General features: G+C 42.3%; 1 protein-coding gene across 1 annotated transcript; it reads left to right on the top strand.

Moving 5' to 3' along the window:
* Nucleotides 1-2,413: 2,413 nt before the first annotated feature.
* dusp1 (dual specificity phosphatase 1) lies at nucleotides 2,414-5,765 on the top strand. The gene is made up of 4 exons (XM_085790132.1): nucleotides 2,414-3,077; nucleotides 3,340-3,485; nucleotides 3,608-3,827; nucleotides 4,497-5,765. The coding sequence occupies exons 1-4, from the start codon at nucleotides 2,669-2,671 to the stop codon at nucleotides 4,850-4,852; spliced, it is 1,131 nt and encodes a 376-aa protein (XP_085646258.1). The 5' UTR covers nucleotides 2,414-2,668; the 3' UTR covers nucleotides 4,853-5,765.
* The last annotated feature ends 6,083 nt before the right edge of the window (nucleotides 5,766-11,848 follow it).

Genomic DNA, 11,848 nt, shown 5'->3' with positions numbered 1-11,848 from the left:
GCCATAATTATGGGAATCAGAAACAACCCTGGGTCTATTTTCAGTGTCATTCACAGTCCACAACAGAAACACACATTTGGAAGTTTATTCTGGAAGTACATTTGCATAAATAAATGCTGTCATGTAAAAAAAAAAAAAGTGGTGTCACTGAAATGCAAGTTTTGGATTCAGAGTCCTTTCTGGGTATCATGAGAATGGAGAAAGATGTGTGCCCGCTAAAATTATGAAAACTTATGGGAAACAGATATGTCAGATACCTGTGGTGTGTTTTGTGAAAGGAAATGAAAAGAAGGAGTATTAAAGGAGGAGAGTGGACATTTCTTTCTACTTCCTCACAATAAACAGTTGCTTAATAATTGTGCCTCTGTTCAACCCGTCATCAGGTGTCCAATTTCTTTCCCAACTTTCAGCACGTAAGTCCACCACTTCCAGACTTGGTGGTGGTGGTGTCTGGTGGTAGGGAGGCGAGGGGGGGGGGGTACATTTACAACAGCGAGGACAAAATGTTTGGGTACGGACTGTTTTCAGAACCTGTTTGACCCCACTCCCCCACATAGTGTGTAAAATTCCTGCTTTGTGGCATGTGCCTCACAGTTGACTCATCTCACAGGAGTGTGAGGTTAAACCGGCTGGAGAGTTTTTGCACTCTGTTGTGATTCTTTAAGTTTCTGTCCTTTAAGCTTCCCCTCCCCTCCCCCTCTTCCTTTCTCACATAACACATCCATCTTCCCTGAGCTTGAAGTAAAACACAGAGCCAAAACCGAATGGATGTGGATTCACAGGGGCTGAAAGTCCTCACTTGCTCAGGTTACGGTAAAGTGTGAATGACGTCATGGCCTATATGTCACCCTGATCGTTGGGAGGAATATATACAACATGAAATAAACAGTGTGACAGTTTTTCTTTTTAAGTTGTTAATACAAATGAAATAGATATCTAGGACAGTGTGAAAGCATTGTAACTAATGAGGCACTGCTGAGCAGAATCCCAATGGGATTTTGAATGGAGGGCACTCTTGCAACACGACTTGCTTGTAAGTCGGCTTAGTAAACATTTGTTTCACAACAAAACAACAGTAGCATGTCTCTGTTGTGTAGTTTCCAGACTCAAAGACTCTAACACACCCTCCCATCAGCAGGCGTCTGCTGTCAATGATAATCCTCCCGGTTCCTTATTATGAGACCTGAGTGTTGTCCACTCTGACTCAGCAAACCGCACCGCCAACCAAAAAGGGTTTCCCAGGGTGATTATGATCGTGTTTGCTTTATGAAATATATACACTGAGATTGGGAAAACCACCTCATCCATCTGTTTCAATTAGATCACCAATGAAACGTAACTCCCAGGTCAGGAGATCTCCATCTGCTGTTGTCTTCCTGGTAGACCAGTGTTTTGTTTCTCAGCATGTGGAAATTTACTGGACTTCAGATTTCTATACAGTGATTAACTTTTATGGTTAGCCTTTGCTCTCGGGGCATTGAACACTATGTACCTCTGACTAATAAAAACAAAGAATAAACTTTTATGGCACCTGTGGCAGATATTTACTTATTATCTTGTTATTTGTCAACTCTCAGATGAAGAGGCAAAATTTAAATCTAATTAAACACTAACATCATGGAAAATTTGGCAAATTCCTTATTTGCTGACATACGAAATTCTTTAAACAAACATTTCAGAGAACATACAACTGATTATTATTAAGTGTGATAAAAGTGTGATAATCATGATGACACCCTTATTAGACCAGGATATGACAACATTTTTCCTAACCCCTCAAACTAAACTCCTAATATGGAGAATGAATAGAATCACAGTGTTATGACATATGAAGTGGAATTGAATTGTTATTAACATAGAATTAAAAATATACCAGGCCATTACATTTTAGCTTTTTGTAATTTAGATAGATGAGTTAGATGGGTGACAGTCATTTGTATAGTGTGTCCAGTCACCTGACAGATATGACTCAGTGGACATTGGCAAAAAAAACAAAGAGAAAGGAAAAATATAACTGGTTTTACTTGGGCAGGGTGAAGGTGCTGAGATCATCCAGGGTAGGTTGTGACTAAACGGATGGCCTACATTTTAGTCATCCTTTGCTCTCAATTAGCCTACTTTTTTTGTTTTTACATTAACTTAACTAGCCTAATTAGACTGTCAATGGTGAGTGAAAGAAAGAAAGAAAGGTCTTCCTCTAACATACTAATCAAAGCTGGCTTGACACCGCGTGCCCGTGTGTCCGCGTGCGCTGTGCCTGTACAGAAATGTCCGCTTGTGCACGAGCCCGGCTCTCGCTGCACGCGGGGCGGGCCGGATGACGTCAGCAGAGCTGGCAGCGGGCCAGGAGGGGCGGCCCCTGACGTCAGCAGCGTCTCATTCACGGGCCGTATATAACCGCTCTGAGAGCGCCGAGAAGCTATCCACTGTAAAGTTCACCAAAGGCTACTAAACTTTAAAAGAAGAAACACAACTACCGGATACACCCGAGAAGAGAAAAGGACCCGCTTACATAGTCTTACCACGTTTTGTTTGTTTGTTTGTGTGCGTGTTTTTTTTTTTTTTCCTTTAAACAACCTAACCGGAACAAAGGACTCGTCGCTTCAGACATTACTTTGTAACTTTTTCTCACAACAGACCAAACTTCTGTTTTGTGCCTTACACTCTTATGTATTTGGATTTATTACTTCTATCCCGCCGTCCTACTATGGTCATAATGGAGGTCCCCACCATCGACAGTGAGTCCCTTCGTGGCCTGTTGGAGGGCGACGTGCCGGGCTGCCTGTTGCTGGACTGTCGCTCCTTCCTGTCCTTCAACTCGTCCCATATATCGGGCTCCACTAATGTGCGCTTCAGCACTATAGTGCGCCGGAGAGCCAGAGGAGGCCTGGGACTTGAGCACATTGTCCCCAATGAGGACACCAGGAATAGACTGCTGTCCGGAGAGTACCAGTCCGTGGTGCTGCTGGACGACCGCAGTTCGGACTTAAGCCAGGCCAAGAAAGACGGGACACTGATGCTCGCTGTTACGGCCCTGTGTCGCGACCCATGTGGAGCCAGTGTTTTTATTCTGAAAGGTACGTTTAAAAAAAGAAGAAGAAAGAAATGTGTTTTTATTCTGTGTATAAGAGCCTCATACAATTGTGTCTCAGTATCCTAACAACGGGACAACAAATGCGGATTACAGCTGTCATCACACCAGCTGGTGCTGGGAGTAAACAATGTTCCAAAATAGCCCCTTGACCAGTTGTCACCATTTTGGAGACCCGTGTTTAAATGTGAATGTGTCTTCTGTGCTGTGCTGTGATCTGACCTTGTATTTTCTCCCATTTTTTATAGGTGGATTTGACACATTTTCCAATGAGTATCCAGAGATGTGCACCAAACCCTCTCCCCCACAAGGGCTCAGTTTGCCCCTGAGCTCCAGCCGCCCTGAGAGTGCAGACCCTAGCTGTAGTCCATGCAATACTCCATTATATGATCAGGTTTGTGTGTGTTTATTTTTGCATGATCATAGACGGAACAGAACAAACCATTTTTACTTCTGGTGCTCTGCAACTGAGCTTGTTGACTGAATGTGGTGTTTTTATTTGTTTTCTCTTTATAGGGGGGTCCTGTAGAGATCTTGCCTTTCCTATACCTTGGCAGTGCTTACCATGCTTCCAGAAAAGACATGCTGGACATGCTGGGGATCACTGCTTTGATCAATGTCTCTGCCAACTGCCCCAACCACTTTGAGGACTCCTTCCTCTACAAGAGTATCCCAGTTGAAGACAACCACAAAGCTGATATCAGCTCCTGGTTCAACGAGGCAATTGAGTTTATCGGTGAGTACATCCACTGGTTTTTACACCTTTTACAAGCCATCAACTGCCAAATGTGAGCCTCCTGTACCCATTAATGGCAGGCAACACAACCCCCCGCCCCCCTGCCTTCACTTCACTCTTTGACTCCCAGATTTAAATTTTAAAAAGTTCCCTCCAAAACCAACCAGCTGGCTCCTCACTCCACAACAAAAGTGATTACATCATCGCCACCTCCCAGGCGAAGAAAAAAGGATGCCCCCTTTTTTAAATGAATTGCGAGGCAGTGGCCCCAGAATAGTTTTGTGGTGTGTAGGATGGCTGGGCTTGAATGGCTCCCTCCACGCCACTCTTTGTTCTGACTGAACAAAAGGCAATTTCTCCTCACTCACTGTCGCCCTTCCTCCCAGATCAATACCCCCAGCAGGGGTCTGTTCCCCTCCTTTGTCCATTCAGGCTGCCCCCCTTTGGGAATAACCCCCACAGACTCACACCCTGCACCCCTCTTAACTGTGTTCCTGTGTCTTAATGAGCGCTGTTGAATTTAAATAGCAACCGAAAGTGTTGCAAAGAGCTCTGTGCTTGTGGCTTCCTGTGACAGGCAAGATTTGCAACCTCTAGTCTAGATGTTGCCACCTCAAAGGTGTTAATGGTGCACTAACCTTGATTTCTCTTCTCTTTCTCCCCCCCCAGACTCAGTGAGAAATAAAGGAGGCCGCGTATTTGTGCACTGTCAAGCAGGCATCTCCCGCTCCGCCACCATCTGCCTTGCCTACCTCATGCGGACCAACCGCGTGAAGCTGGACGAGGCCTTCGAGTTTGTCAAACAGCGTCGCAGCATCATCTCCCCCAACTTCAGCTTCATGGGTCAGCTCCTGCAGTTCGAGTCCCAGGTCCTGGCCTCGTCTACGTGCTCCTCGGAGGCGGGCAGTCCAGCTATTGGAAACAGCAGCACAGTCTTCAATTTCCCCGTCTCGATCCCCGTTCACACCTCAGCTGGTCAGCTGTCATTCCTCCACAGTCCCATCACCACGTCTCCCAGCTGCTGAGGACACAGACTTTGTTTGGACTTGAACTGCACCTCACCAGTGACTTTTACACAGAACACTGCACAAAACACAGTTCTGATTATGATACGTTTTATGGTGATACTGGTATCACCAGACAAAATGGGAGCTATTATTCAAGGGTCAGTGCATTTGTCTCTGATCTGCTGATCTCTGTAGGTCAGCCTTATCATTTCAAGGGAAGATTTGCTAACTACCAATAGGCAGTATTTGACGTTTAACCTCCTAAATGTGAAAGGTGAACATAGTTGAGGTTATTCCTTTTTAGAGGAAATTCTAAGTATCTGAATATTCATTATTCAAAGGACTTTATTATGAAGGCAACTGCTTTTGATAATCACAATCATTTTTAAAACTAAACAAAAAGAAGGAGAGGGCTAACAGTTGTCTCAGGAATGTTGATATATCCTCTCAAATGTCTAGTTTGTTTTCTGTGCTGAGAGCAGAGACACAGCGGGGTCTCTGCTCTCAGTATTTACTTGTTGTGCTAGATGACACGGAAGTTACTCCTTCATTTGATGAACAATGAATGTATACCCCTCTTTTCACATAGATGTGGCAGAAATCTTCATGTTCAGTTTGAGAGTTGAGTGGGCTTGCCAATTCAAAAAACGCAAACACCTGCCTTTCAAGACATCATGAAACCTCGACGATCCTGACACATTGGGGAAACCAACCATTAAATACCTCATGTTTCTGTACTGTGTACTGCAGCGCTGAGGCAGACTGACCCCCAAGAACTACTAAAATGGGGCCATGTGGTCTTCAGTGACTGCATTCTGACATATTTATTGAACTAAAGTAATATATTTCTTAATCATATCTATTTTTGCATATGTTTGTTTAAATGTTGTTTTTATACCATTGAATAAATCGCATTTGAATTTTGTAATCAGTTGGTGATTTGCTCATTTTGTCATCCAATGTTATTTATCTGTTTAAACAGTATAAATCCAATTATTATTTGTATTGATTACTTTAACAATTGATTTATTGTTTTCTTAATGAGAAAATAATAAGGAGATGTGACAAGCACAATTTCCCAAAAACATTTGACACATTCATTAATGACACACTATGACCAACTAATGGTCCAAAGTACAAATATTTCATTTACTGTAACATAAAGTAAATAAACATATAGAAGCTGTGAAATCTGAAGTATATTTAATTTATAATTACCTTATGTATATATTTTATCAAAATAGTTACAGACTGATTTACTGGCAATCCACCAATATAAAATTAAAAATAAACAAATGTATTTATTATGATGCTTTAACAGCCTAAAAAGACAGGGCAGCCAGGGTTTCTAACATATCGGAAACAACTGCACTCATCCTTCTTTACTTTATCCCATGCAATGGAATCCTATCATATATCTGCATAAGGATTTTGGCCACATGATGTCATAGCGTCGGCCATTGTTCGGACCACACTCCTCTTCTGTGAACCCATCTGAGGCCAGGGCAACAGCAGGAGGCCTAAAGAATCAGTGAAGGAGCCCTCCCTCTGTGGCCACAATAGGAGCAGCTGCAAGGCGTTTGGGAAAAGTGTGACAACTATAGAGCTTTCAGGGCTCAGTCAAGCACCGGCCTTGTGTCCCCTGCCTCACACACCAATGGGGAGGTGGGGACGGAGACGGCCGTGAAAGGGAAAGGAATATGTTTGGGTTGCAAATTAGCCAAAACATTGGCTGTGACCCTCAGTGGGGTGTGAGAAAAAAAGACAACAACAAAAAAAACTTCCTCTGGTGAGGTGATGACGATGATGACAATAATGATATCCCAAGGCCTTTTGGGAGAGAGAAAATGTTAAGGGGAATACAACCAGAAATTGTGAGAACTATCTGTCTATTAATAACTGGTTTAAATGGGTTATTACTGTAATTCCCTACTTCCACCTCATATCTGACAACAATGTAAATGTTTGCCCCTGAAAGAAAACACGACTAGTGATGATGCCGTAATGAAAGGCTCATTCATTACCTCACCAGCTTCCTCAGAGAAGCTGCGGTTTTGGTGACATATGTGCAAGCCCCACTCCCCCACACCCGGCCACCCGCCTTTGTGTCTTTAGATTTCCTGTTGTCAGGAGGGAGGTTGTCAGGAGTGTGTGTGTATGTGTGTGAAAGTCGTTAGGCATCTTTTATAATCTGATGAGGGAGAATGGGTGTGGGGGTGTCAGTCAATTGCCAGGTCTGGGAGATTAAAGCACATTGTGTTTTTAGGAGTCTGTGTGTGAAACAATCTGTGTGGTGTGAGACAATGTCAGAGTGAAGCTCATTGCCGAAATAAGGCTGTTTGTTAATCTTGACTCATTTGTGTAAAGTAAAACCTAAGTTCAAACTCAAGTCTGACAGGTTTTTATCCTTGTCTTATCAAACCCTCACATTTTCAGTCACTATCTGTGAGACAGTACAAACCATAACGTCATTTGCCAGTTTCACTATGTTGTCAATTGGCTGTTCCATTTAGCAGCAAAGCTCTGACTCAACTTCAAAGTCATTTTAATTAACACAGTACTAAAGAAACAAAGATTATACAATGTGTCAGACACTGCTGCTGTGACAGGAAGGGACACAATCCAACCCCTCCCTTTTACATCATCTGTTCTGGATCAAATCTGTGGCAGCTTTTGTGGTTCTGTTAGATGCATGGCCATTTCACATTAGTTATGTGTAACAGACCAATTTATTTAATGAATGGTAATGGCCTATCTGCATTGAATACAGAAAAATCCTTTTCCTGTTTGAACCTTCAAGTTTCTATTAGATTGTTTTTGTTTATTGAAATGTGAAAGATTTGCCAGTGTGTCTGTCTGATGCTCCATATCTTGATGTGTGTATTGGGAATATTGGGCAATACATGAATGACCAAAGGGGACATATCGGTTACAATGTGTTATGCACTTTTGGTAGAGTGGTAACAATTGTGGCTAGAGTGTTTACAGTCTGCTCTACAGATGGGGTTGCTTGATCTCAAAGAACACATTTGTCTGGCATTACTGAAAAGGAAAACAATGGTGATTTGTTGTTGTTGTTGTTGTTTTTTTTGCAGAAAACCCCCGGTCCGTGTAGTCTTCATATTACCAAACAAAAACGTGTGGACCATCACATGTCCTGTGATGTCTTAACACCCCCAGGACAGAGTTGATTATATCTTAGTCATGAAACTCTAATGACTCAGTTGCCTGTCAGTGTATCAAGACTCACTGGCAGTAGAGTTCTGCCCCTACATTCAATTCACTATGAAAATTGAATCTGTCAGTTGGCCGCAGAGAAGGGGTTGTTTTTCTAATCAATTTCATAGCTCAGGAATGCATCCCAGCAGCTGTCTTTTCAAGTCACGTTAACAAAAAACAAAATAATGCAGAGCATGAGCGTCAATGAGGAACAGGTTACACAGGGACATGACCACACACCCACACAGTTTAACCTGACTTCCTCTGGGAATGTGACTGCTGGTCTGATTACTGGGGGTTGCTGAGTAATCACCTCTCACACTTCAGCGTGCCTTGAAACTAGATTAAAGTCTCTCTGTCACACACACACACACACACACACACACACACACACACACACACACATTGACACACAGACACAATATCCTGGGTGAGAAGATTTAGTCCACACTTTGATGTCATGGCAGAATGCTCACCTGCAGTAAATCTGTAAGAGGATTATGACAGTGATGGGGAGGCCTCTGTAACGGCCTGTAGCTGAAGAATTGCAATGACTCTGGTTCTAACTCTTAACATAAACACAGAGTGCACCAGACGCACACACCTGTGTTTGTGCCAGATGGCAAATCTCGTGTGGGCATGCCGCATTGTCACAAACAATGTTAACCTGGAACATTTTTGTAAATGGGGGCGGGACTAGATAAGCTTTTGCTTCTCCCGCTTTCCCTTTCGGCCATGTATTGTATTATTTGATGATGAAGTGTGATGATGATGATTTAAATTGACATGCCCGAAATAAACAAATTGATTGATTGTAAAGACAGAGATAGTGATTTGTGTGATAAACTCCTTTCTGTTTTCTGTCACGGCTGATAAAGAAACTACACCCATACCAAAACTCCAGAAACCCTGCAAAAGAGGCCAGACAAGCTTCTGTTGCGTGGCAAGAGCTGAGATAAGGTCAGATCTCTGACATGATAAGGAAAGACCCAAGGAATGTCAGGACATTACGTATAGCTGTAGTGAAGTGGCTTTTCCTTGCCGGCAGGGCTCCCCTTCCTTTAACAACCCTGTCTGGAATGTCAGACAATGGTGGAAGAGAAACTATGGCGGCCCTGAATTTGTGCACTGCTTCTGTACTGATCATATCATCCAGGGCATCTCCAAAGACGGATTATGACGTTGATCGCTCACTTTGTTCTAGGTAGTTCCACCTAGATAAAAGAGATCTGCTTCACCGGGCATAAAAGTGGGGCATCAGTTCTTCAATTTATTATGTTGTAAATAGGCAGAAGTAACAACTTCTGCATAACGGTCCGTAACAACACATACATAAGCATCAAATATCTGAATGATAGCCAGAAGTAAGACGCATATCTGTCTCCCTATAGAGCCTCATTCACCCTGCTGACTCGGAACAGAGCCTGTATTTTTCCACTCACTGGAGGTAGGGGTTGTGTTCACAAGCAGAAGTGAGATCCTGTGTTGAGTATTCAAGGAATGTCTGGCATCCTGTCTTCTACCCCGACTGCACTCTGGGCAGATGATGTCACACCCAAAGAACATATATACGAGCAGATAGAAATCACAAAGCTGCAGGCAGATGTGTTTGACTGCTACAATGTAAAACATCTGTATTGACACTTTCGATTCAGGAGAAAGTTTAAGTTTACTAAAATGTCAGTTTGGCTATAATGAGGGCATCTTTGCAGATGCATTCGGCAAGCAATGCAAGTTTATCTGGGTTATGTAAGTGAAGCATGACCTGAAAACGTCATAGCGTGCCACCACAAAACCAAAATGTTACCTCGGTGAGTCAAAACCAAGGCGGAAATTACATATCTCTGATGCAAGTAGAAATTGTTTACAGTGGTAAAAACAATAAACATGTTGAAGAATATTCTCCATTTGGTGTTAAAGTAATGCAGTAATATTAGAAGCATCATAATTAAAGGGCCAGGGGCAAAATCAAGCATGGAACATCCTGACTCTAGACACTGACCCTTCAGTTCGTGTGGATACAAAGACTGGCTTACAAGCTGCAGCAGATCCCACATGACTGAGAAATGATTACTGCTCATATGCTCTGACTGGTGGTACTTGCAACATTACAGCCTCTATTCATTAACCAAACAAAGCTTTAAAAAGACCAGTTATTATAGCTGAGGGAGCTGACACAGCTTAATAATAAAATATTTTTGTCATGTAGTAATGCGAAGGATGTTTGTAGATAAGCCGTTGAGCTAAATGTACCCATCTTCATCAAGGAATGTGATCTCCCCCTGGCATTGGTGACGACTGAGCTCTGGGGCAAAGCAACAAGCTGCAGCTGCCCCAGTATAACAGACAACATGTGTGACGTATTATCAGCATATTTCCTGAGTTCAGAAATCTGTATTTCACATGTTCCTACACAGTGATTACTTGACTGTATTATATCTGTATTTTCAACTTTTAAATCATAGTTGTTGGCTCCATGGTGTGTGATCAGACTTACACATATACATGAATGTTCTGGTGTGAAAATTTTCGGGTGAAGATTTGCTGAAGTGAAGAAAGAGAAGATCTCTTTAAGACAGGTGATTTATGAAATACATCTACTGAACTGAGTAAGTGTAGCTTAGCAGTGATATGCAGGGAAGTACAGTTGCAGACTGGAATCTCAGGAATTAACCTGCGACAGGAGGCTGAAGTGAACGGATCAGATGGTTGTTGAACACAATCAGTCAAGCGCATCACAGAAGGACAGATCCGCTCAAAGGATTCCTTACACTGCCAGCAATGTGTGCTTCTACGTAGGTTCACTGGGTGAGAGCGCCATCTTATGGATGAAATTGAGTGCTACCAATGACATAGATAACGTATGTGTCATAATGGGTATGAATAGAAAAGTACAGCCTGCACTAACGTTATCTTTTACATTTAGAAGGATTCAGGCTGTTTCAGTTAGGCAGCAACACAGCAGCACATTTGAATACACAATTCTTCACATTGACTTCATCATCCCAAGTGACTAGAAATCTATAGGTGGCTCAATGCTCCAAATATTTGTTGAAGCTGCAGAGGTTGTGAAATGATCAGTGTGGGCATGAAATAATTAACAGCTTACAGTCAAACACAGACAAACATATAAGGAGTGGGATCATGGGATATCAAATTAACCTTGTGGTCTCTCTGCAAGTTGTGTGTTTTCATACAGCTATTCAAATTCAAACTGAAATACCCTGAGCCAATAGAGAGTTGGATAAGACAGAGACGGGATAAGACATACAGCTATTGGTCAGACTCCATTGATTCTAATTTAAACTGATGACTTTTGACCATAGTGTTAATGAATAACATAGCTGATGGGACAGCTGCAACCAGCATTTAATAGGGAAATGTGACCACTTGAGTAATCTATGTCCATTGACATATCATGTGAAAAGAAGTTAATGATCAACTGCCTCATTGATGTGTTTACTTATTTTTTTCTTCCCTCCTCTGCTGAATAAACACTTAGATTAAAAAAAGTTTTAGCGCAATGAGCAATAGACCATTTTAACATTCCACGTTAAAGCAAAAAATAAAAAGGCTCAGATGTTGTGAATAACACTGATAATGGCTGCATTCCTTGCAGCCATATCAGCTGGAGGTCCAGACTGTTGTGGCTTCATGTTCATGGTTTACTGGTTTACAAGAAGAGAGCAAGTATATCTATTATTCACAAGTCCAAATGTACAAAAACACACTTTAAAAGAGTCCTTGAAAATATCCTGACAACCTTTTTATGGACATAAGCAGTCTGCTGTCTGA

Source organism: Trachurus japonicus, chromosome 10, assembly GCF_045865225.1.
Source record: "Trachurus japonicus isolate A0001 chromosome 10, Traja_1.0".
Taxonomy (NCBI): domain Eukaryota; kingdom Metazoa; phylum Chordata; class Actinopteri; order Carangiformes; family Carangidae; genus Trachurus; species Trachurus japonicus.
Note: the sequence above shows the minus strand (reverse complement) of the source record. Positions and strands in the feature narration are given on the sequence as shown.

Bases quoted from the DNA above. Each gene is read 5' to 3' on its own strand.
- dusp1 (XM_085790132.1), top strand. From the start codon at position 2,669: ATGTATTTGGATTTATTACTTCTATCCCGCCGTCCTACTATGGTCATA. The intron at 3,078-3,339 runs GTACGTTTAAAA...CATTTTTTATAG, and splicing joins CAGTGTTTTTATTCTGAAAG to GTGGATTTGACACATTTTCC. The intron at 3,828-4,496 runs GTGAGTACATCC...CTCCCCCCCCAG, and splicing joins CGAGGCAATTGAGTTTATCG to ACTCAGTGAGAAATAAAGGA.